Source organism: Schistocerca gregaria, chromosome 3 (assembly GCF_023897955.1).
Source record: "Schistocerca gregaria isolate iqSchGreg1 chromosome 3, iqSchGreg1.2, whole genome shotgun sequence".
NCBI lineage: Eukaryota > Metazoa > Arthropoda > Insecta > Orthoptera > Acrididae > Schistocerca > Schistocerca gregaria.
In genome coordinates this window covers 555,556,155-555,583,811 of record NC_064922.1, presented here as the reverse complement: position 1 = coordinate 555,583,811, position 27,657 = coordinate 555,556,155, and the positions used below count along the sequence as shown (strand labels likewise).

General features: G+C 43.0%; 1 protein-coding gene across 2 annotated transcripts in view; it reads right to left on the bottom strand.

Annotated features, from left to right (window-relative positions):
• Window positions 1–27,657, bottom strand: part of LOC126354477 (ABC transporter G family member 23) — a 303,072-nt gene that overhangs the window by 102,132 nt on the left and 173,283 nt on the right. For both annotated transcript variants that reach the window (XM_050004183.1, XM_050004182.1), the window contains one exon: window positions 12,096–12,176. In XM_050004183.1, coding sequence (XP_049860140.1) covers window positions 12,096–12,176 — 81 coding nt within the window. The remainder of the gene's footprint in view (window positions 1–12,095; window positions 12,177–27,657) is intronic.

The following is a 27,657-nucleotide window of genomic DNA, read 5'->3' as shown; positions in this document are numbered from 1 at the left end:
CAACCTGTAGTTCAGGATTACCAGTAGGGCAGGCAATATTTCAGCCGCGATCGGTGGCACAGTTTTCTATTAATATTTGACTTGAATACGAAGATTTTGGTTTTCAACTGGGTAATTTGTTTTATTCATGGACCTGTAGCGTCTGTATAATTTTGACTCTAAAGTTTTGGGTCATCCGTCACCTTAACCTCAAGAGAGGTTCCAAATGATTAAAAAAAAAAAAAATGGCTCACAGCACTATGGCACTTAACTTCTGAGGTCATCAGTCCCCTAGAACTTAGAACTACTTAAACCTAACTAACCTAAGGAAATTACACACATCCATGCCCGAGGCAGGATTCGAAACTGTGACCGTAGCGGTCGCGCGATTCCGGACTGAAGCGCCTAGAACCGCTCGGCTACAGCGAGAGGTTCCATTTGCAGTCTTGTATCACTTTAGACACTTCACTTGTCTCCCAGCACACCGGACAGCGTTTTGTTTTCAGTCTATTGCAGCGATGCCGATTTGTTTGAGAGACAATTGTCTCACTTGAGTTTATAATTGTGTTGCGGAAACGTTCTGAGATTACCAACAGATGTGGCGACCAGTCGGCTGGAGTTGGTTTTGAATGTCCGTCTTGCCATTCTAATTTAGGTTTTTCATTGTTTTTCTAAATAATTTCAGACGAAAGCCGAAAGATTCCGTTAAAAAGATGTGGCTTCATCCTTTCCCCATCCTCGTTGAACTTAAGTAGGGCACTTTCCCTTCCCTTGACGATTATGAACCGTAAAAATAAGCTTATTCGCTTCATTTTGATATAGCTTGCAGCAACAGATAGATGTAAAAGGAATAGGTCTGTGATTTTATACATCGGTTCCCCTATCCTTCTTATAAATAGCAGTAAAGTGTGCTTTTTTTTTTACAGTCATTGAAATGTAAATAACTCTGAAATCAGGCTTGGAGCCCACGTGGGGGAGGAGGATAATTCTACAGCGTACTCTATTTAAAAATTTGCGTTAATCTGGTCATTTTATCGAATCACTTGCAGATACAGTTCGTTGCAGTAGTTATTTGTTTAATAATAGCTGCATGTAGTTGTTACACGCCAGTACCAACAGCAAATGTGGTATGTTTGTGCGAGCAAATATTACATCACTGCAGACGCTAGCAGGTTCACCGCGTAGGAATTTTCCGCATAACAGCGCTGAACGGAGTGACCTGTTCCCGGCTGAGCGTACGCTCTTTGTTTTTGAATGCGGCGTACGCAGAGCCAGCAAGGTCGACAACCGACTGTAAACTCGACTGGTTTGCTGCGCGGCCGGCGGCGACAGATCGTCTCTGTACGCAGAACAGGTGAAGGACCCGTTCATTCGGCACAATTGTAAGACTCTAGAACATCTCACTAGGCAGCGCAATTTACTAGTGAATGAGAGGTTCAAATGGCTCTGAGCACTATGGGACTTAACGTCTGAGGTCATCAGTCCCCAGGAACTTAGAGCTACTTAAACCTAACTAACCTAAGCACATCACACACATCCATGCCCGAGGCAAGATTCGAACCTGCGACCGTAGCGTTCGCGCTGTTCCAGACTGTAGCGCCTAGAACCGATCGGCCACTCCGGCCGGCTGAACGAGAGGAAGGCGTATTCACACACACCTTCTGTCGAGTACGTTCTCACAAGTGTCGGAATCGAATCGTTTCCATGGACTTGGCCACAGGTCTTTCCTAGTTGATTGCTTCTCGCTGACATTTTCAAAAAGCAATATTATTTTGGACGGTTTTCCGTAGGTTACTTATGTAAACGTCAGAACGTACAGTTTGTGTCTACATCTGTACTCGGTAAGCCACTTTACGATGAGTTCGGAGGGTACTAGTGCGCCACAATCTTGTTTTCCCTTCCTACTCCACTGGGGAAAAATTATGCTCGACGCCTCTCAGTATAAACCGCCATTTATCCAATTTTTCCCTCCTGATCATTACGTGAGACGCAAATTGAAGGAAATGATATGTTCCTTGACATTGCTGCAACTGCAGCTTGCGCATGAGCTTTTAAAAGTTGAGGAAAAGGCTATTCGCAATGAATAATGGCATTATAGTCAATGGAGTTTGTTGGAAATCTCTGTGAGGTCTCCATTGAATAAGCTCGTGACGAAACAAGCAAATCTTCTTTGAATTCGATCTTCCGTTAGCTTCGTAGGTTTCCTAGCATGTTGAGCGATATTCAGTTGTTGGTCGAACGAGAGTTCGAGGGAATTTCGACTTCCTTCATGCACGCCTACTTGAGTGACCGAGCGGTTCTAGGCGCTACAGTCTGGAACCGAGCAACCGCTACGGTCGCAGGTTCGAATCCTGCTTCGGGCATAGATGTGTGTGATGTCCTTAGGTTAGTTAGGTTTAAGTAGTCCTAAGTTCTAGGGGACTGATGACCTCAAAAGTTAAGTCCCATAGTGCTCAGAGCCATTTGAACCTTCATGGACCAATTACGCTTCCTTAGGTTTTTTTCTATATATTTCAGTCTGGTATCAGAATTGCCCATGGGCGAATTTGGAAGTGTTTAAAAAAAATAACCGAACTAATTTGTATGTGACAACGAGGCAGCCTTGCGATGTGACATTAGCAGCATTGTAACCGTTACAGTTTCCTAAGTAACTTACCGGACCATATGATTGCTTACCTTGTTTTGTTTCCGAGCTGCTGCTATTTACAAGAAAGTGGTAAGTGTTCGTGATGATCTTTTCAATGTTTTGTTTACGGAAGGAGCGTTGCAGTGAGAAATTTTGCGAGGAAGTGGAAAAAAGTTTCTTCCTCGTTTTATGTCTGAAGAACAGAAAGAATACCAAGTGAACGTATGCAGAATACTCATTGAACTCGCAAACAACGACTGGTGAACATCATGAAAAGGATTAAATCACCAGACGATGTTGGGCTTGCAGCTAAGGCACTGAGGTAAAATTTCGTTAGTCACAATGGGTTGGCAGAAACCTTACGTACCGTTCGTCTCCACTGATAGGACTCTTGTTTAAAAAATCAAAGGTTCGTCTCTATTTCGTCATCTAACTCTCACAGAACCTTGAGAAGATTGTCAAAATCTCAAATGGTTCGACTCATGAGATTTTACTCGAAAACAAATTGCAACAGAGCTTGTTCCTCGTTTAATGACCGAAGAACAGAAAGAATACCGAATGAACGTATGCAGAATGCTCATTGAACACGCTAACAACGAGTGGTGAACATCATGAAAAGGATTAAATCATAGGACGATGTTGGGCTCGCAGCTGTGGCACTGAGATAAAAGTTCGTTAGTCACAATGAGTTGGCAAGAGATATCAACGCCATTGAAAAGCGCGACTATCTCGCGTCAATGTCAGGTACAAGTATTATTTCTGTATAGATATATAGACTTCTACGGTTATCGTTGAACTGAATAAAATCGTTTTGGGTATTAGGCCTCGTCATGTTGGAGCACTAAAAGCATCTCTAAAACCAGCATTTTGAGCATCTTGCAGCGTTATGCTTGTTTTTAAGTTTTCGAAATGACACATTTAACTTTTTTTTATATATCGGTGAAATGTTGAATTCGTAATATTTGCCTCAAGGTTAAATAGTCCACTTTTATTACTATGCAATAGTTTTCAAAGGTCGACTGAAACAATTCACATAGTGAGATCACAGTTATAACAAGATATCTCGTAGTTAATTCAACGTGAGAACGCGCTTACCAACACAGCTCTGTAAATCTGCAGTAAATCTGACAGTTGTCCTTTCCCAGCCATACTACTTCCCATAACTCGCTCCAAGTGCTTTTACCCCGTTTACAAAGTTCTGGAATAACATCGTTCGGCTACCGTCGTCGACATTAATGAGAATATATCTTGGGAACTAGAGGACGTTGTAAAAGAATGTGTTTAATATACACTGTTGAAAAGAATTAGGGGAACACGTGAATCAACGTTCGGTATGTCAAATCTAATTTGATACAGGCGATACCTGTGGTCTTACTGCATAGCTTGAGAACTTCGCTTTCAGTTGGTCCAACAAGTAAAGTCATCCGTCATCTACTGGCTGCGTCATGCATTGCAGTCTCAGGAGACCCCTCAGAAGGAAGTGACTACCGGTGTCTCAGTGTTCTCTTGTGAGGTACACAGATGGTGGTTGCGGACGTTGTATTCAAGCAAGCACATGCACTGCGATATCTTAACTCAGTGAAAGTTGCAATGTGAGTGTGTTTGATCCAAAAAGGGTGGACTTGCTGTCGTGTTGCTGCAGATGCCAATGGTTCTCCATCTGTCATTGATACGTTGTGGAGACGTTACAGGGAGACAGGGCAGTTGGACAAGGTTGCCGAAGCGTTACAACTCCACGTGAAGATCAATATCCGGCTATCTGTGCGTCACACGGATACACCAGGGCATGAGATCTCAGAAGGGCCACTGGAGCCACTGTGTCGCTCTGACTGCAACGAACAGGTTACGAGAGAGTACCGTACGACCCAGGCGTCCTGCTCGAATACAGCGCGTAACGGGACATCTTGAAACTCGCCATCAATTGTTCCGTTCCCATGTTAACTGGCAACTTCGTCACTAGCGTAACGCATTATGCACACCCGAGTCCAGATATCCCTTGACGCAAGGTTTTTTTTTTTTTTTTTTTTTTTTTTTAATTTAATCGTATGACTAGGGCCCCCCGTCGGGAATCGAACCAGGGCCCAGAGGATTGACATTTAGCTACCGGGGGCTGACAGAAGCAAGGTGATGGCCGTGCTCTTGTGTGGAGGCCCGTAGTGAGTGCTACCTCCCACATTTTGTCCAGGAAATCTACAGATTTCCAAGGTTCTCTGATGCTGTGGGGAGGTATCAGTGTTGACAACCATACTGATCTTGACTTGCTGTGGTCGCCTTACCGCCACGCAGTAAATCGAACAGATCCTGTTAGAGTTGTAATGTCAGGGCTTATACGCAGCATAGGTCTCTTGCGAAGCCCGGAGACTGACGTAATAGAATGACCAGCGGTGAGTCACGACCTAAAGCACATCGTGCCTATGTGGGACATGCTTGACAGATGCGTTCGTGGTCATTCTGTTCCACCACAGACTCTCCAAGAACTCTCACGGGCTCTCACTAAAGAATGGGAGCAGATACCTCCTTAGATTTATACGGAGCATGCCCACGAAGGTGTCAGGTGACGGTAAACACTCACGGAGAGCTCTCAGAGTCCAATGACAAGCACCGAGGATGACGGAATGAACGATTGTTCCCAATTTGTTTTCTACACCTATCGGAAATTACAGTTCCTGTAAACGATCGAGAATGTAGTGATGTTTTGTTGCGTGCTTAATTTGTGAAAGTTAAAGGTATAATTTGTTAACATCACCGCATCTTAATTATTGCTCAATGGAGTGTGACAGATGTACAAAGGCACGTACCCCTAATTTTTTTTGAGCAGTGTATGTAAGTGATGTAGAGCATAACACAGAAAGGTCTGTGGGGTTGTTCGCAGAAGATTGTGTTGACTATACGGAAGTTCAAATGCATCAAACGGCTATGGGACTTAACATCTGAGGTCATCAGTCCCCTAGACTTAGAACTACTTAAACATAACTAACCTAAGGACATCACACACATCGATGCCTGAAGCCGTATTCGAACCTGCGACCGTAGCAGCAGCCCGGTCCCGGACTGAAGCGCCTAGAACCGCTCCGCCACAACGGCCGGCTCTATACGGACGTAGGAATGCCAGAAGACTGTGATGAAATGCAGGAAGACCTGCAGGAGATCCGTAATTAGTGGACGGACTGGCAGTTGACATTGTACTTGGGTAAATGTAACTTATTACACATAAATGGAGGAAAAAAGCCGCTGCTATTAGAATATGGTACTGGTTAAAACTCACGCTAAAACAGCCAGGAGTAATAGTCCAGAGCGACCTAAAGTGGAATGATCACATATATTGTAGGGAAAGCAGATGCCAAGCTCAGATTCATTGGAAGCGTCTCAAGGAAATGTAATTCCCTATGAATGGAGTGGCATAGAGGACAAAATGTTGCCGGCCAGGGTGGCTGAGAGGTTCTAGGCGCTACAGTTTGGAACCGCGTGGCCTCTACGGTGCCAGGTTCGAATCCTGCCTCGGGCATGGATGTGTGTGATGTCCTTAGGTTAGTTAGGTTTAAGTAGTTTTAAGTTCTAGGGGACTGATCACCTCAGAAGTTAAGTCCCATAATGCTCAGAGCCATTTGAACCGTTTGACAAAATGTTCAGATGTGTGTGAACTCCTAAGGGACCAAACTGCTGATGTCATCGGTCCCTAGACTTACACACTACTTAAAGTAACTTAAACTAATGCATGCTAAGACCAAAACACACATCCATGCCCGAGCGAGGATTCGAACCTCCGGCCATAGGGGCCGTGCAAACCATGACATGGCGCCTCAAACTGCGCGGCCACTCTTCTGGCCACATAGAGGACAGCTTATGCGACCAATTCTTCAATATTGGTCATCAGTCTCAGAGATGATCAACGAACTAGTGGGAGACACTGCAAAAAAAACTAGCGTGACCGTTTCAAAGCGCTTGCATAGTAATTAAAGTTGACTATTTCACCTTGAGGCAAGATTAAGAAATGCACATTTTCACTTAGGTAAAAAATGGGCCGCATCATTTTGAAACACTAAATGTAGCTATAAAGCTGCAAAGGCGGTCGAAACATACCGTACGGTGGGTCGTAGAGCACAGATATGGTTGCAGGATATATTGAGGACTGCCTGGAGAAATGGAAAATCCTTACTCCCTGTTGAGACGCGTGTGTGAATGGAGGAGAGCGTGATGTCAAGGATAGAAAAACTAAATCTCTAAGAGTTGCATGAGAACATTATCATAAAAAAAATTAAAGTGGTGCAGATCTCTTGTGCACAGACACACAGATGCTGTTTGTCTCTTGACAGTTGTGTTTTATGCCAGTGATCGATAGTCGGCCTTGTGACCGAACAGTATTGATCATTTTCATCGACCGGTGACAGTCGACGCACTTATCGGTGATAAACTCCAAGTCTCCGTCGACACTGCAACAATACTTTCAAGACGTCACGTCCCTTGTTATAACAGTGTCGCCAGCGATCAACCCCTACGAGATACGCGCGTGATCTGTCACATCATTTATACGGATTGGCCCATCTACTCTTTTCGAAATATATGTATTCCACAGTTTATAGAAGCACAGACAAATCTGCACTAATCATTCACCAGCCAAGGTACTACGCCGAGATGAGTGGATTTGCGCGCCAGCAGACAACAGAAATCGTTAGGTGCGCTGCTGAACAATAGCGATCCTACCACACTTCTTGTGATACAGCGGGCGCTACTTTCACTTTTGTCGATGTTTCGTCATAGAAATGACATACCGTGTAATATACCTGTTGTTTGAGAACAAAACATGTTATTTTGAGTAATTCAGTCATTTATAGAGTTTGTGGAAGAGATGCTGGATTATTCAGCGGTACTATCAATACGTGGGAGCCTCGTCGATAACGTATAGGAGGCGTAACTTCTTGCAAACACAGAAGTCTATATAGAAGTTGATCCTACTTTATTTCATTTCACTGTCAGTTCTCTAGATTACTGGTGTCATACAACGGTTTTAGTAGATATTTAAAATAATCTTTTGTGGGTTATATGTAAGAACGGAACCATCGTCTTGTGGAATTACGAACTTCACGAAATATTTCAACGCTGACAGCTATTAGCAACAGTGTGCGGGTTAATGTTGATGATTTTGTCCAGCAGAATAAATAACACTTCTCAGACGTCGGTAAGTTCTTCTAGAATTAACCGGAATCTTTGTAATATTAAGCTACTTTAGCTGGGGCAATGTGTGCCAGCCTTGGACGTGAAGCAATGATTCTCTCCAAGAATATACTAGTATGGTGGACGAGACTCCCACGCAACTGCCCAACTCGTAAACACTACCTCTACCCGACACCAGCCTGTTTGCGGCGGACAGCACGCACAACACGGGCGGCAAGCTTCCCACGCGGAGAAAATGCTTCTCAGCCCAAGGCCGCTTCCACCACGGAAAGAACGAGTGCTGTAACTTGCTGCAGCGGCGCCCACACTCGGGAACACTCCGACGTGAACCGTTGCAGAACAAATCTGCGTGATTCTACGCGGGAACAGGACTCACAGGATGTCCGTATCCTAACCTTGAACGTCTCGCACTTATTTGGGTTTTCTGTGGGGTATGAAATAAAAATAAACAAGATCCCCTCATAAACCATGGACCCTGCCGAGGTGGGGTGGCTTGCGTGCCTCAACGATACAAAGAGACGTACCGTAGGTGCAGCGATAACGGATGGATATCTCTTGAGAAGCCAGTCAACAGTGTGGTTCATGAAGAGGGGCAGTGGCAAAAGTCTGGACAATTGACTGATTCGTCCTTGTAACATGAACCAAAATGATCTTTCTGTGCTGATACTGCGAACGTCTGGAAGCAAGGGGGAACTACAGATGTAATTTTTCCCGAGGGCATGCAGGTCTACTGCGTGGTTAAATAATAATGGCGTTCCATTCGGATCTGCAGGCGAGGACTACTCAAGAGGACGTAGTCATCAGGAAAAACAAAACTGGCACTCTACGAGTCGGAGAGTGAAGTGTTGCATCCCTAAATCGGGTAGGTAGCGTAGAAAATTTTTAAAAGGGAAATGGATAAGTTGAAGTTATGTATAGTAGGAATTGGTGAAGTTCGGTGGCAGGAAGAACAGGACTTTTGGTCAGGTGGACAGTGTTATAAATAAAAAAATCAAATAGGGGTAAGGCGGGAGTAGGAAGAATAAAATAGGAATGCTTGGAAGTTACAATGAAGAGCGTAGTAAAATTCTCGTAGCCACGATGGACACGAAGCCGACGCCTACCATACTAGTATATTTTCATACGCCAACTAACTCCGCAGATGATGAGATAGAAAGAATGTATAATCATGTAAAGGGAATTATCCAGATAGTTAAGGCGGAGGAACATTTAATTGTGATCGGGGGACTCGTATTCTAAAACAGGCGAAGGAAAACAATGTGTGCTGGAGGGGGGAGGAATGAAAGAGGAAGCCACGTGCAGAATTTTGCACAGAGCATAATCTAATCATCGTTAAACCTTGGTTTAAAAATCATGAAGGAAGGGTGTATATGTGGAAGAGATCTGGAGACACCGAAACGTTTCACACTGATTTACAGGATGATTTTTTCCACCGTGTACAAACTCTAGGAATTGATCAACGAGACGATACGGAACAAAAAAGGTCTAATGAACTTATGTCCAGAAATGCATGGTTTCCATTCTAGAGACCATTTATTTAATAATACATTGTTTCAGAGAATGCAGTCTAATACGTGCTCTACGATGCAGCCAAAGTTACAGTACGTGTTGAAAATGGTTTCAATGTGTCTCAACGCATGCATGTTCTGTCTCACACGTTTAAATCGGCCAGGCTGCATCCGAACAGTGTCAAGGGCAGCATTAATACGCTGCTCCAGTGTCTCCACATCTGGAATAGGCTCTTCTTACACTATACGTTTGAGACGGCCCCATTACCAGAAATCGCAAGGTCTTTTTTTTTCTCGTTTAGTTATGCTCCAGGTTTCTGACACATACTTGACTGGTGGGCGCATCAGTGTGTTACGCGCAGGAAGGAAAGAATGTAAGCGGAAGAGACACGAATGGGCAATCATTATAGCGAATACGGGTTGAAAATGCTGAAATCTACTGATACAAGTGCTTTTAACAAATGCAACATTGTTGGGGCGCTGCAGCTGGAAATTAGAATCTCTGAAACGGCGTAGCTGGTCATCTGTTGGCGTGCTACTGTCGTGAGCACCTATGGAGAGTGGTTGAAGGGTGGTGAAATAATGGATAGGCCATATGGTATTGGGCGGCCACGTCTCATCACAAATGTAGAGATCGAAACCCACTGTGTAATCCAGATTAGGTAGCGATCTGTGGCAGATTTAGCAACAGAGTACAATTCTGGTGCAGGTACAAGTGGTTCAGAGTACACCGTTCAAAGCTCATTGTTGAACATGGAGCTCCACTCACACGACCCCTGCGTGTTTCTGTGTAGACCCGATGACATAGTCAGTTATGACTGCAGTGAGCACGCATTACTGATTTTTCACAGTGGATCAATAGAAACGTGTCGCCTGTCGAATGAATCGCATTTCTTGTTACACCAGGTCGATGGTTGGGTCCTTACACGCCATCATCCAGGCGAGTGACTGCATGAAACATGCAAACCACCACAGATTCAGGCCGGCGAGGGCAGAATTATGCTGTGGGGTACATTGAGTTGGGCTTCCTTGGGATCTGTGATGGTAATAGAAGGCATCATACAGCAGTCCTTGGGATCTGTGATGGTAATAGAAGCCATCATTACAGCAGTGAACTACGTGAACATCGCGTCATTCTTGAAGTTTCCCCCTACGGCGATGACGTTTTTCATCACGATAACTGTCCGTGCTTCAAGGTCAAAATCGTGTTACAGAGGTTTGAGGCGCGTTACAGTGAACTCACACTGATGTCTTGGCCAGAAAATGTGCCTGATCTGTACCCATTGCAATACATCGGGCGCCAGGTGCATGCCCGTAAACCACCATCCCGTAATGTATGGGAAATCTTGACCTATGCATAGAAACCATGCCAAGCAGAATCTCTGTTGTATTGTGTTTGAGAATTGGAGTAACACTCTATTAAAGAGGTGGTCGTAATGTTTTGGCTCTTTGGTGTATGTTCTCTGCTCTCGCTGATATTGATTCTGAGCTGATCGTATCGCTGAGGGAATACATGAATTTCATTCCCATTGCTATTCTTTCCTTGATATCCTGGGAAATCTCAGCGAACTGTCTCGATATTTCTAGTTAGTATGTATTATGTCTCCAGGCTCGTAGTCAAATATGTGGAGTCTAGGAATCCTACGTACTCGATTCGCTAGTCAATCAAATCAAACAAATCGTATTAATGAGTTTTATTACTCAATGAAAAGAAACAATAGTTAACTTTGCAAGTACACAGATGTGTCGCAAGCAAAATGCGACATACAAAATAATGAATCTTCCTCAGTATAAACAATTCCAAGTGGTACACACTCTTTGGTATCACAGATGTATTGTATTTCAAAGGTGAACTAACAGTCTATAAAGCCGGTGGCCATTATTAGTCTAGGCAGTGCTTTTCAACCTGTGGGTCGTGACCCCCTCGGAGGTCGCAAAGCTTTGCTCAGCGGGACGCGGTTGCAGGCGAAAGCAGTTGCAGCATGGGCTCGCTAAGAGCGAAGCACGAAGACAATAATCACGTCCGTACTTGGCGTACTCGGGCAACTGATAGTAGTGACAGAAAACGCGAGACTGTGCCCCCGCTGACCTATTGCCACCCCCAGCCTCTACCGCGGCAGAGAATATAATTATATCTCTGCGCACAGAGTACTGCGACCTCTTTACACAGTGCACGATTTCTCGATCAGTATAGTATCAAATAGAAAGAAAATTAAATACGTTGTCTTTGAAATCGCTGACATACTTTTATTGTTGTTCTGGGGGTCACCAGAATAGTTTTACTTGGATAGGGGTCGCGTATTCAAAGAGGTTGAAACACATTGGTCTAGAGCATAGCTATGCACAGCGATGGAACGTGGATGATAAATAGTTGTGGTAAGAAGAAAATAGAAGCTTTGGAAATGTCGTGATACAGAAGAATGCTGAAGATTAGAAGGGTAGATGAGACAACTTACGAAGGGGCTCTGAATCTAGTCGCAGGAAAAAATAGATTTATACCAATACTCAACTGAGGCATCAAGGAATGACCCACTTCTTAGCGGATGGAAGTAGGAGGAAAGGTAAAAACGCTAGAGGGAGACCAAGGCTTGGATCCAATTGGTGGGTTCTGATAGTTGTAGGTTGCAGTAATTATGTAGAGATGCGCTGGAGGCACAGGATGGACTAGCGTGGATAGCTGCATTAAAGCCGTCTCCAGTCACAGCATACGAAGTGACTTAAATAAATAAATAAATAAATAATCTCAGGCGAGCTGACTGCATTATTACTTAATTACCAGCATCAACGTCAGTTTTTACAATAGAACTGACCTGCAGCGCTACGGGGTTGTCCACGCCTGTCATTGGCTCGGCGGCGGGCCGCGCCGTGATGTCTTCCGTGCTGCTCGACATCTGGAAAAGGACAAAACAAAACTCTCAGAGTCAGGGGCAACATCACTCACTGTCATTTCTCACCGTTAGCGACTACCGTTCGCTCCACTTCTACTCCCACTTCACTCGAAGTCCCTTCCGCAACAGTTGCAGATTACGCCTGTTACCAAGCGTTAACGGCAAGTGCAACTTGTCTAGCGTCACAACGGATTAGCGAAAATAAAACTACCGTTGGAACGGCTGCTGTGTATGAAGTCCGCATCCGTTATGAGGAACGTTCTTTCTTTTCTCATAATTTCTACTTCCCTAACGAAGCAAATTGGTCGCAGTTGAATCGCTCTGTACAGGTACAGGAACATTGAAAGGCGTGCCATTCAGGCGACGTGTGACGTCAATTCAGGGATCTCGGTTGCGTCGCTACGTAGATACCTGGGTATTGTTACGTTCATTTCACGGTGCATCTACTCACTCAATAAATTTGTGATTGAAAAAACGCATTTATTTAAAATGAATAACAGCATACATTCCTTCATTATGAGACAGAAGGGCCATCTTTTCATTTTGCCCACACCCATAAGAATTATTCAAAAATTACGTTCAACGTTCAGAAACATATTTTTTCATTATGGTCTCATAGGAATTGAAAGTTGTTGTGAACCAACGGCATGTTTTAAACCCGAGACGAATTGTTATTACCTTGGAAAACTACTTCTTCTGAACAGTTCATTTCTGCTGAGCTACACAGCCTCCAAAAATCTATCAGAAGATTAAACCATTCCGTTTCCCATCAAGGCAACTTTACAAGCACTAAACGGTTTTGCCTTTCGCAAGCTTATACGTTCACTTACTTGAGTTGTTTTTATTTTACTTGTTCATCTTCGCTGCTGTGAAACACGTCTCTTCTACCGAGTAGGTCCTCATAGCTTTTAAAGTATGGATTTTAGACTCCATATTTACCAAAAAAAAAATTTCTTATTTTCGTCCCTGCTGCCTACTCCCAAAATATGGAAAACAAATAGCTACCAGTAGAAGAGATTTGTTTCACAGTACCTAAGTTGAAGTGCTCATAGCTTTTAAGGCATCCATTTTAGAGCCCATTGCACGAGAATTTTTAACTTCGACTGATCATTCCTTTTGTGTTCCTATATGTATGAATACCTCAGGGCCTCCTAATATTTTCCTGATAGCTCTGAAAGCGATAGTGAAACAGAACAATATTGTTCGTTTGAGAATAATTCAGGTCTAGTAGATTGTGTTTCCACTAATTGAAACAACGAAAAAGTGAGGAAAACTGTTCGCATAAAGAGGATGCAAGCATATTTTACAAATCATCCTGGTTAGAATTTTCCATGTATTTTCCAAATCATTGCAAGAGAATGCCAGAATGCTTCTCACTTACAGGTCATGCTCGACAACTTCCTCATTCCTTATCGATTATTAAATATGGTAAATTCGGTGTTTTAAACGTCAACATTTTCGGATATCTGGCTTCTGACGACCCGCTTTATAATGACGTGTTCCACGATCATGTGTCAAGTATAATGAAAAAATAAATAAAAAATAAAACTAAACTTTCATATTTATCAAAAACTTGTAAGCAGACGATTAAATTGTGGATAGAAACACAGATGTAGACTATGATTTTTTTTGTAATGTAAGTATTAAGGCCTAATACTCATATAACAGAAATCAGCAATGACATAAACTTCGGCCTTGCTTGCCTGTGCTGTATGAACAAACATTCATGATTACGTGCTAGATTAAAAAGTGAATGGTGTCAACACCTCGAAGACGGAACAGTCTCACTAACACTACACCTCTATGTTGACAACGATGATGTACTTTTTGTCTTGTATACGTGGCAACCACCTTTGTAACGTAAATCATTGGCATGCTCTACAATGGTAGCGTTCAACCTGGACCTGAATAATGCGTTCATATTGGTACGCTGATGTCGTCCAGGAATCTCAGACACATTCTGTCCATCTACTAGTATTAACAGGAACAGTAAACAAATTTCGCCTGAATATTTCTTTCCCCTGAGACTAGCCTTGTCAGAGGAGAAAAGTAAACGCCTAGTAGAAACCAGGAATCGATATGACAGCATTTTAATGAGAAGTATGACAGTGAATCAGTTACGCTGTTGAACCAGACTCGTATATACACGATTATTTAATCTACGACAATATTTGCAGCAACTATTTTGTATAACAAAGCCAAATACAGGTAATAAATATTTTTCGTCCTGTAAAAAGCTGATGATTGACCGCGAAATCACACTGAGTGCGCAACGCGGATGTGGTGGAAAGTTCAGGGACTCTCAGCGCCTAACATGCTAATTGTTGGAGTGGACTACAGTTACAGGCGATACTAGAAGCTACTGAGGGCGGCGTTCGACCTATGACGCGAGAACAGATCGCGTTAGCTGTGGCCTCCTGAGATACCCGGTGTAAAGCGACTCTGTAAGAGGAGGTAAATGTAAAGCAGTGCATAAACGTACGTAATTTTGTTGTAGTTCTGTTCCTCTAAGCTATCGATGTAGCGTCCATTGTGTACCTGTGTACACAGCGCTTCTGACAAGTGCATACGTAATGTTTTTCGCATCAACGAATTCTCCAATAAGGTTCATCTGATCAATGCCACTGGCATTCCAGTTCATGATGATAAATCATATATTTTTCGTCGAGAAGGCTAACTCTAGCAGAAAATAAAATTGTACTTTTTGAAAATGCGTCGGTTGCTTGTCTCATCTGAGTTGCAGCTTCTTTGATGGCGCGAATGATTTTTGCGAAATTGATCTGCTTAAGGAAATCAAATACTTCTTTGATGTCAGACCACAGACTTGAGGTAGCTGATGACGACGTGGATGTATTGAGGTTTGCACAGTCTTGAAGTTCGTTAGTGGGTTCTCCTTGTAAGGAGAGCAGAGACATTTTTAAAATCAAGTGGAAGTGACTTCTGATTTCTCGTGTTCTCCGGCGGTTGTTGTGCAAGAGTTTTTGCGTTCTTTTTTCGCCATAGGTCGTGGAGTTGCAGAGCTACGAACACCAGTCGATAAGTACTTCGCAGATTCCTCGATACCAATCAACATACGATAATTTTACTTCAAGATCTACCCACCCTTTATCACTACTGCCCAAAATGCCGCCCTCGCATACTAGACGTATTCTTAGCCAAAAAACAAACTTGATAAATGGCAACCAAGGTGGTAAATAATATTGACTCTGATCATGATTCGGTGCTACTGGAAACTGATAGAAACTTGAAACGCTTACATGATACATGAACAACAGGAGTCACACACACCAATGTGGATTGGATTTAACCACTTGGCCCAAATCAGTACACCACTTATACCCTCACGTCGCTCAAAACATGACATCAAGACCGCAACGGAATATTTTAGCAGTGTCATACGTGATTGCAGCAACAAGGCCACAACTACGGTAAAACATATCAGGCTAGGAAATCACCTTCCCATCACATACAGGAGCTGATAGCGGAACAATGCTTGTATAGACGCAGGTGGAAAAGCGACGTAGATCCCGTTGATAGAGGATGACATATTGGCTAGGCGAATCAGACGTGAATTCGAAACCTTTCGCAGCGCGCCTAGGGCATATACACTCTCCACGAAGCAGAGAAAAATCAGGAGATATTTTGGAAAATCCACACACTCAGAAATATGAATTACTCCTCAACTGAGCTTCTTCATATTGAGAATAGAATCGTGTTCGACCTGCAAGAACGTGCTGAAGCTCTGGACGATTCCTTCGAAAGACAGTTCAGGGCTCTCGAGTCTATTGGTCCGAAAAGCGGCGATCACGAAGAACGAACGAATCATCAGGAGAGTAGCTCGCATTTTGCATACTCCGATCAGAACTTCTTTCAGTCACATAGCGGGACTGCAAGGGGCACATTAGGAATTTCAACTCTAAAATAACTCCAGTCCGTGACAACGTTCAGCCACCCCTACTGCCTAGAGCTATAATCTACTAGAAGTCAATCTATAATGCCACCTGAATCAGAACTACTTTCCAAGTGCTGGAAACAGACTCGGATAATAGTTGCGCGTAAGCCAAAAAAGGACCCTTTATTCCCACAAAATTAATGCCCATATTCCTTGTTAAAGATCGTCGGCAAGATACAGGAGCGGGTCATATACGACGATGAGCGTAAGTTTCTCAAAGACACCTGTATGATTCTTCATGCACAAATATAAAAGGAAAGGAAGATTAGGATTTAACGTCCCGTCCATAACGAAGTTATTGGAGACGGAGCACACGCTCGGATTAGTGAGGGATGGGGAAGGAAGTCAGTAGCGCCCTTTGGAAGGAACCATTCTGTCATTTGCTTTAAGCGATTTGGGGAAATCTCGGAAACCTAAAGCTGGATGGCCGGACGGGTATTTGAACCGTCGTCCTCCTGAATGCAAGTCCGGTGTGCTAAGCACTGCGCCACATCGCCCGGTTTTCTGGAACAGTTTGGGCTCAGAGAAGTTACTAAGGCTAACCAAACAAATACGTGCTGCTCGGAACATTCACCATACTAAGGGAGTGCTATTTGTAGATTAACTTAGTGTTAATAAAACAGTCTTACTCGCGATTTTTTATTTATTTGGTCTCGACCGGTTTCAGCCCATCGCAGGAGCCATCCTCAGGGCGAACATATAGTCACTGCTGGTGGCGTCACGTATACCGAGGTGTGGCAGGAGACTGCGATGGGATGAAACCGGTCGGCGCTAAATAAATAAAAAATCGCGATTAAGACTGTTTTCTTAACACTGAGTTAATTTATAGCAATCGCTGTTTCTCCACAACCATGTTGTCCAAACATCTATTTGTAGATGTTGAAAAGGCCATTTACTGTGTATAGCAGAAAGGTCTTATACACAGACTTCATGAATATGATCACCCAGGTCACATTATGAGGACAGTAGCACAATTTCTCAAAAGCAGAGCTTTCTACGTCGATATACCAGGAGCCGACACCAATATAAGATCCATCAAGGTGGAGTCCCACAAGGCTCAGTTTGGTCCCCATATTCTACTATATATTTACAAATGAGATCCCAAAACGGACGGAATTTCTTCGTTATTTGCTGATAACAATGTGCTCTATAGAAGTAGCTCTAGTCTTCAGTTTATAGTTAATAAGCTTGAGCAATACCTAGAACTTTTGCAATAGTGGGCAAACAACTGGAAGACTACATTAAAAAAATATCACATAGTTTTAAAGTATCTCAGGGGATACGCATATCAGCGGTGTATGGTCTCTCTCCATGACATTTTGCGCGGAGCTTGGGGTTTAATTCGGAATAATAGCGCTCATTTTGACGATCAGGAATTGTAAGTTGCCATTTCTATCTCTGTTTGTACCTTCTGGTTGAGAGCTAGCGTCTTAGTGGATGACAGGAAGCGGGTGCAGTATATAAGGTTTACACTGAGGTGACAAACAGTCATGGGATAGCGATATGCACGTATACAGATGGCGGTGGCATCACGTATACAAGGTAAAAAGGGCAATGCATTGGCGGAGCTATCATTTGTACGCGGGTGATCCATGTGAAAAGCTTTCCGACGTTATTACTGCCTCACGACGTAAGTTAACAGACTTTGAGCGCGGAATCATAGTTTGGAGCTAGACGCAGGGACACTCTGTTTCGGAAATCATTAGGGAATTCAATATTCCGAAATCCACCGTGCCGAGAGTGTTCCGAGAATATCAGAATTGACGCAATATCTCTCACCACGGACAATGCAGTGGCCGATGACCTTCGATTAACGACGGAGAACAGCGGAGTTTTCGTAGAGTTGTTAGTGCTCACAGCTAAGCAACACTGCGTGAAATAAACGCAGAAATCAATATGCGGTGTACGAAGAACGTATCCGTTAGGATAGTACGGCGAAATTTAGCTTTAATGGGCAACGGGAACAGACGTACGACGGGAGTGTCTTTGCTAACAGCACGACATCGCCTGCAGCGGCTCTCCTGGGCTCGTGACCATATCGGTTGGACTCTAGGCGACTGGAAAATCGTGGCCTGGTCAACTGAGTCCCTATTTCAGTTGGAAAGTGCTGACGGTAGGGTTCGATTGTGACGCGGATCCTACGAATCCATGGACCTACGTTATCAACAAGGCACTGTGCTAGCTGACGGTGGCTCCATAATGGTGTGGGCTGTGTTTTAATGGAATGGATTTGGTCCTCTAGTCCAACTGAACCGATCAGTGACTGGATATGGTTATGTTCGGCTACTTGGAGATCATTTTCAGCCATTCATGGACTTCATGTTCCCAGACAACGATCGAATGTTTATGGATAACAATGCACCATGTCACTGGGCACAGTTGTTCGCAATTGGTTTGAAGAACATTCTGGACAATTCGAGCGAATGATTCGACCATCCAAATAACCCGACCAGAATCCCACCGAACATTCAAATGACATAATCGAGAGGTCAGCTCTTTTACAAAACCCTGCACGGGCAACACTTCCGCAATTATGGACGGGTACTGAAGTAGTATGGCTCAATATTTCTGCAAGGAACTTCCAACAACTAGTGGAGTCCATGCCGCGCCAAGATGCTGCACTACGCCGATGGGGGGGGGGGGGGGGGGGGGGGGGATCTCGCGACTTTTCTCACGTCAGTGTAGTTATTAGATGGAAAAAATAGGGATTATTCACATTGAGAGCGTCCATTCTTTAATCATCGCGAAATCAGTATCTCCTCTGCTGCGTTTTGCTAAGGCTTCGTAATTATAGGTGTCTTTGGATATCTACGAGGGGCGTTTGAAAAGTCCGTAAAAAGTCCGAGAGATGGCACCAGTGGCGCGTATATCGAGTTCATGTTTAGTTAGTAGCATCTTTGGAAAGAACACACACCGAGTTTCAGCCATATTGGACTATTTCTTTGTGTTTGGCATTCGTGTGAATCAAGGAAGTCGAGTGAGTATCAAAAAATGGACGAAAAAGAATTTCGTGTGGTGATTAAACATTACTTTATGAAAGGCAAAACGCCTCAGGAGGCTAAAGAGAAGCTTGATAAACATTACGGTGACTCTGCACCTTTGATTGAAACAGTTTGTAAGTGGTTACAAAATTTTCGGAGTGGCCATATGGGCACAAGTGATTCTGAACGTTCTGGACGCCCTGTGGAGGTTACGACTCCAGAAACCATTGTTAAATCCATTATATGGTGATGGATGACAGAAGAGTTACGGTGTATGAGATTGCCAGTGCTGTGAGCATCTCGAACGAATGGGTACATAATATTTTGCATAAACATTTGGACATGAGAAAGCTAACCGCAAGATGGGTTCCACGATTGCTCACAGTTTACCAAAAACGGAATCGTTTGAAGTGTTACAAGGATAGTTTGCAGTTGTTCAGTAAGAATCCGGAGGATAATAAGCGTCGTTTCGTCACTGTGGATGTAATATGGATACATTACTATTCTCCAAAGACCAAACAAGAATCTAAACAATGGGTTACCCAGGGAGAATGTGCATCAAAAAAGGCGAAGACCATTCCTTCGGCTAAAAAGGTTATGGCGACTGACTTTTGGGATTCGTAAGGGATAATCCTCATCGACTATCTGCCAAGGGGTAAAACTATTAGAGGTGAATATTATTCATCGTTATTGGACCGCCATTCCTTCGGCTGAAAGGTTATGGCGACTGTCTTTTGGGATTCGTAAAGGCTAATCCTCATCGACTATCTGCCAAGGGGTAAAACTATTAGAGGTGAACATTATTCATCGTTATTGGACCGTCTGAAAACCAAGCTGCAAGAAAAACGCCGGCGATTGGACCGCAAAAAAGTCCTTTTCCATCACGACAATGCGCTAGCAGTTGTGGTCACAAGATTAATGGAAATAGGATTCCAACTCGTTTCACATCCTCCCCCCCCCCCCCCCTCCTATTCTCCAGACTTGGCTCCCTCGGACTACTATTTGTTCCCCAATTTCAAGAAATGGCTGGTGGGACAAAGATTTTATTCCAACGAGGAGGTGGTTGCAGCAACTAATAGCTATTTTGCAGACTTGGACAATTCCTAAGGGATCAACAAATTGGAACAGCGTTGGACGAAGTGTTTAAGTCTAAAAGGAGACTAAGTCGAAAAATAAAAAAAGGTTTACCTCAAACACGTAAGTAGTTTTTATTTTTGCATGGACTTTTCAAACGCCCTTCGTACTATCAACCATTATTTGAATATGCTTTATCCATTTAAACTGGAGTGCTTCATTTTGTGTCTCATATCTTTATTTATGATGAAGTCAGCTGTAATGTATCCTAGAGCTGTATCTAAAAACTTAATCTCTGTCGACGCACGAAATTGACCTACTGCTGTTACTCTCGACGATGTTATTGTGTTAACAGAGAATTTCCAGATCTAATACGTGAAAAAAATTGTATTCCACAATGTGCGGAGGCGCTTTCGGTTGTATGTGACTGCTAACTATCGTAACAACACATGTGTTTAGTTCTGTAGTATCCTCGATTCAGTTATATCACAGAAACGGAAGAGCGCGCAGTAGAGCGGCGTGATTTGGCTCTAAGACAGCGAAAATCGTCCTAAATGCACTGCGGTCAGGTGCACATGACTAAATTTAGGATGCTCGCCTGTTTTGCGTGCCACTTTCAACGAGAGGACGAAGTTAAATATTCGGGTTGCATCCGCTCGCAACATTCGTTAAACTGTGTCCAGCGTTCGAGGACACCGTTCGTCTTGTTACTTCATGATTAGCATCGGACGTCTCCTTGTAAGCAGTTACAGTTGCATTCTTCGCCAAGAGCAGCAGTGGCCAAGCAAACACACAGCTTCGTGTTAAATATAAAGCTTGTCAAATGCGTTCAATCTGCAGTTCTATAGTGTTGCAACTGTCCTGACATTATAAAAACATGTTTAATGTACAAACGCTATACTGAAACGAGAATGTATAGTGTATAGCAAAATCATGATGGAAGAAAAGAAAGCACCAAAGCTATCATTTACTAGTAATATCTATCGAGGAGAGCATTATGAATGAAGTAGTCTTAATCATAATTTCTCAAGCTGATTTTGGGATACGATGATTTCTAAAATACTTTTTTTGTGTTTTTTTCTCCGTTAGGGCATCTCAGAAAGCATTATAAATTTCATTATTTTAATATTTATTGTTTACTCATTCTTCTTTTTGTTTATTTTACTTATGAGCCACTAAGGACTATGTTTATTTCAACTGTTTCTCCTTTCCTTTCTTCCACATTTCTCTCATCATTTATCGAGATTTTTCTGTCCTTTCTTCTGTTCAAGTAGCTCTAGTCTTCTTCTTGTGTTTTCGTGGAAACCTATGGAATCTCGCAATTTCTTACTGAGTGGCAATCCTTCTTCAACATCTTGCGGGATAATTTGGAGTTCGTCTATGTCCCTTCCAAATTCTTCAATTTACCGAAATAAGTGAACAGTCTTTTTGTTAGTCTGTTGGTATTCAGTCTTGGGAAGTGGTCATAGAAAGCTGTTCTTCTTTTTCTTATTATCTCTGTAATTTTTTTTCTATGTGTGCACAAAATTCACTACTACGACGTCTTCTCTATTGCTCCTACCGTTTAAGTTGTCCCAAAATTTTCCTTGGTATTTTTCTTTCTGTGATTTCCAATGCTTCCATCATCTCCTTTTTGGGTGGAGTAAAAGTTTCTGCTGCATAAAGTGCTTCTGGGCGAATTACTGTAGTGTCTAAGTTTAGCACTGAGTAATATTGACTTCCTGTTATATATTCTTACATCCTTAGTGAAGTAGTAGACCTACGCTGTTTCCATCTTATTAACTCTTGCTTTAATGGCTTCTTTTCCCGAAATGTCTTGTTCGGTTACATCTCCTAGATACTTGAATTTGTTAGTGCTCTCAAATTTTCCCTCTTTAGTTTTCATTATCGCGGGTGTTACCTTAATATTTGTTATAAATTTGGTCTTCAGTTTGTGTTTTCAGTAATTCTATCTGTCTAGCGGCTATTTCCAACGGATCTGAAGAAATAGCTAGGTTATCTGCGAAAGCAAGATAACCTATCTTATAACATAATTTAATTCCCTTATTGATTTGGCTTTCCATGATTTCCTATTACTCATCATTTATCTTCTTCCTCTTTCTTCTAGCTGTTTTAAACCTTGTTTCTTGTCGCTTCTATTCTAGTAACCTATTTCATCATTGCCGAGCAGTGGAAGCTGCTGCTGGTATTCGACAGGATCGTAAAACTTTAAAGGTCGGTTTCTCGGAAACCCTTGAAAGTACATCGTACTAGAGTAGCATTTGTGTACTGCAGATGTGTAAAGGATGCGCAAAATCGGTGACCCCCTGAGTGTATTCTTCTCTTGTCAGCAAGTAGAGAGCGTCTTGGCGGATACAAGAATTAATGACCATAGGCTCACGGAACACTGTAACATCTAAATCCACTAGAAATAAACGCAAATTGGAACTATTTAAAACAGCAGATAAATATTTGATTGATGGTTCCTTAAGAGAGAGTCTCTATTCCGTTCAAACCACCTATGTAACCGTTGACGAGGTGGGGCTTAAATTCAAAAATTGAGAGTTACGAACCAAGTAAATGAATACGAGACATAAAAAATCATCCATGGTACACAGAACAGGTCAGGGCACAGTTGCAGCAACAATGAAAAAAGGATCCCAGATTTAAAAGGACTCCAAATTTTCAAAGTTGCTGTTGTTTTGCAGAAGCTTGAAACATAGCGCGTACAATATTGTGAAGTGCTTTTAATAGTTCCCACAGCGAAACTCTGTCTCGAAATCTGGCAGAAAACCCAAAGAGATTTTATAGTGTTATGCAGAGTACCAGCGGCAAGATACCTTCACCCTGCGATAGTGGTGATAATGTTAGTGATGGCAGTGCCATGAAAACAGAGTTACCAAACACAATTTGTGGAGATTCCTTCACTGAAGAAGGTGAAGTAAATATTCCAAAATTCGAATCAAGAAGTGCTGGTAACATAAGATTCCTGGTTGTAGCAAAACAGTGTAAATCACTTAATAAAGGCAAGTCTTCCGGTCCAGATTGTGTACCAGTTAGACTCCTTTTAGACTGTGCTGGTATACCAGCTCCATCCTTAGTAACCATATACAGCCCCTTGCTCGACGGAAGATCCGCACGTAAAGATTGGAAATTTGTGCAGATCACACCAGTACACGAGGGAGGTATAAAAGCACAGCAATCTACTGATTTATAGAGCCATATCACTGACATCAATTAGCAACAGAATTTTAAGACGTATCGAAAACTGAAATACACAGTACTGATGTTCCACGATAATATTTACTTTGTCTTTCGTTATGAACCGACTGTCGGCTTTCTAGTCCATCCTCAGAAAACTTTGGACTAAACAGATAGTCCACACAACATCAGAGAGAGTTTGTAGCTGTACAAAGTTTTTTCAAAGATATACGACCTTCTAAAAAAACACACTCTGAGAAGCCCTCTTAGATTGTATGAAGATGACGCTGTCGTTTATCATCTACTAAAGTCATCATAAGATCAAAATGAAATGCTAAATAAGTTAGACTAGATATCTGTATGGTGCGATAAGTGGCAATTGATCCAAAACAATAAAAAGTGTATGGTCCTCTACATGACCAATATAAAGAATCCATTAAATTTCAGCAACACGATATACGAAATACATTTAAAGGTTGTCGATTCAACGAAATACCTTGGGATCACACGTAAAAACAAATTAATTTGGAACTATTAGGTAGGAAACGTTGTGGGGAAGGCTAACCAAGAGGCGTTTTATTGGCAGAACACTTAGAAGGTGCAAAAGGTATACCAAAGGGACTGCCTACACTCCGTGCTCTACTGATATGCGGCATGGACTCCTTGCCACGTGGCACTGACGGAGGTTATCGAAAAAGTGCAACGAAGGGCAACTGTTTTTGTATTATTTGAGAGTAGGGGTGGCTGCAGCGAGCTCTTTTCACAAATTTTGAATCACCTGCTTCCTCCTTCGAATGAGAAACTTTTTTATTCACTCCCACCTACGTAGGGAGATATATTGTCATAAGAAAATGAGGGAATTAGAGCTTGCACGGGAAGATTTAGATGTTTTTCCGACGTGCTATTCGAGAATATAACAGTCTGGAAGTGGTCCTATGAACCCTCTGCGAAACACATAAGTGTGAATTCCAGAGTGGTCATGTAGATGTAGTAAATATTTACGCCAGAACGCTGCTCGCACAGCATGTTTTTTTGTACAGCATGTTGCACAATTCCTGTTATAGGCTTCTAGGGGTTATAGAGGAGACTTAAAGTTTCGATAATGGAGCCGTGTCCAGAAATATTCCGTTTGGGTATAAAATAAATTTGAAGATCGAAGCAGTTTCAAATCCCGATGCGTGCACAAATTGAAAATAGGTCGCCGTCGTCAGTCCGTGATGTTGCTGTGACATCAAATGCTAGTTTCGTCCGACAGCTACAGTGGCTGCGAGGAAGTGGTCCGTCCGCAACTGGGATGGTGCTGTGGTGCTCCATGGACGCGCTGCACTCTTGATTTTGAAGAGAACCCGACGAGGAGAACTCGGAACAGTGTCTATGCCATGAACTTCTAAAGAGCACAAAGATCAGAACTCATCCTGTCTGGTATCAGCGCACCGAGAAGCGGGAGATTCGGAAGTGATCTGATGTTCAAACATCCGAACGGTACATTTCCGGACATGGGTTCCTCATCACAATTTTACGTACTAACTCCCCTCTAGAGCCTCTAGAAGCCTGTAATAGGAATTATGAAACACCCTGCATAGTTCCGTCTCACGAATCTTATAAATACCGGTTTCTTTTATTAACAATTCTTCATCATCAGATGGCAAAGTAGGAAGCGTAATTCAACAGCTTAACACCTGCCGTGTGTATGTATTTGAAGAGCTAGGAATTTTTAGGAGTTTAAAAAAGAAATACCCGAAACAATGATTAAATCAACAAAGCGATTCTGTAATAACGGCTTTTTCGAAGTATTTTCTAACCTGTTATGATGTCTCTTCTCCCTGTTTTTTGCGTTCTTTCTTTGTTGGAATTCTTTTTCCTGCTAGCTCTCACTTTCTTCATCTATCAATTACTTCGTGCTGGCTATTATTGTATACTTGGGACCGCCAGTTACTGTACACTTGGCTTTGGCCTGTGCGCATGATATGGCTACGGGAGTAACAGCTGTGGACTTCAATTCTTGACACGTTCGCATGTTCCCTGTCAGATTTGCATAGAGGAATAGTGGTAGCCTTATCAATTTTCTGTGCACTTTCGCATGTAGTTTCAGATACTTATTGGAGTTAAATAAAGACAAGGCATAGAAAAGCAACACAAATAATAAAAACGAATCATATTGTTACGATACTGGTCCATTCGTGGTACGCAACTGACAGTCGTAACAAGCACGCGAGGTAAGTTAGGGGTGATTGGCTGTTCCTGTAGTGGCTGTCCTTTAAAGAAACAAAGAAATATCTGTAAATCACTTTGTTAATCTCATTCAGGCATAGTTCTCTACTAGCGGATCGTGTCTACAGGCGTGCATCACACACATAATCTGATATTAAAGTATCTGGACACCTCTACGTAATGTGAAATTGATCAGTAGATGGCACAAAAGGCATAGCTACCAGTATGAAAGCATTCAGAAATATTGTGTTATGAGTAGAGAAAGAATAACAGCAAAAATACTTAACAGGGGATTTCAGTGACTTCGATCGTAGACTAATAACAGGATGTCATCTAGGTAACAAACCGATCGGGGTCAGTTCAGCCCTGCCCAAATCGACAGTTGGCGATGTGACTGGAAGGTGGAAACACGAAGGAAGAACCACAGTTAAAGAAAGGCAAGAGACACCTGATGTACTGATGGACAGGGACCGTCCAGCATTGAGGAGGGTGGCTCTAAAAATCGCATGAAATCAGCGGAAGGAAACAGTCGAGAGTTCCCAAGAGCTACCAGCAGTTCAGCTTGCACACTGACTGTGCGTTGGACAAATTTTTGTAGCCAATACTAAGCGACGCTCGGGGTGGTGTAAACCGCGACTGCACTGGTCGGTAGAGGAGTGGAAGTGAGAGATTTGGAGTGACGAATCATGCTATACCGAGTATCATTCGGATGGAAGGGCTTGGGATTTGGCAAATGCCTGGAGAACATTGCCTGCCATCTTGTGTAGTACTAACAATGATGTACGGACCATGTGGAGTTTCTATATGGGGATGTTTCTCACGGTTAAGGTGTGGTCCACTTATTGCATTTAAGAAAACTTTCTGCAGTGAAGGGAAAGTGTGGAGACTACGACTGGATCAGCATGACAATGCACCTTGTCATAAAGCAGCGTCTGTGCGGCAATGATTTGTGTATAAAACGTTCCTGAAATGGATTGGCCTCCCTAGAGTCCCGACTTAAACCCAATGGAATATTTTGGGATGAGTTAGGTCATCGACTTTGCTCCAGCCCCCTGAGTTCAGCATTACTTCCTCCTCTCATTTCGCCTCTTGAGAAGAAATAGCTGCTATTCCTCCTCAGCCGGCCGGAGTGGCCGAGCGGTTCTAGGCGCTACAGTCTGGAACCGCGCGACCGCTACGGCCACAGGTTCGAATCCTGCCTCGGGCATGTATGTGTGTGATGTCCTTATGTTAGTTAGGTTTAAGTAGTTCTAAGTTCTAGGGGACTGATGATCTCAGAAGTTAAGTCCCATAGCGCTCAGAGCCATTTGAACCATTTTTATTCCATCTCAGACATTCCGACATCTCGTCCAAAGCGTCTCTAGCAGTGTCCAAGCCGTCACAAAAAGGAATGGTGGACGACACTAGTGGGTGTGCGGATATTTTTGATCAGGTGGCGTATACCTTGCTTCTAGTACACGTACAGGTTATTTACACCAGAAGTTAAAAGTTTTGTACTAGTTTTCGTTCTGATTAGACCTCCTTCCACATTGTTGGAGATTGTGAATAAGTTTTCTCTTACATTTGCGATTTAAGAGATACCAGTTAAATATTATTGTCAACGGCCTTGCCACAGTGGTAACACCGGTTCCCGTCAGATAACCGAAGTTAAGCGCTGTTGGGCTGAACAGCACTTGGATGGGTGACCATCCGGTCTACCGAGCGCTGTGGCAAGCGGGGTGCACTCAGCCCTTGTGAGGCAAACTGGGGAGCTACCTGACTGAGAAGAGCGGCTCCAGTTTCGTAAACTGACATACGGCTGGGAGAGCGGTGTGCTGACCACATGCCTCTCCATAACTGCATCCAGTGACGCCTGCGGGCTGAGGATGACACGGCGGCCGGTCGGTGGCGTTGGGCCTTCCAGAGGCGTATTCGGTCGGAGTTAATTAAATATTATTACGTAGGTAACTTTGATTGTGTCATGTGCGTGAAGTTGCGGCATGTGCTAAATGAGCTTGGCGTTCTAAAACCTACCTAATATCTATACTAAAAGATTTTTATAATAATCATATTGCAACCGTAAAGGTGGATGGCGAATACTCGGAAT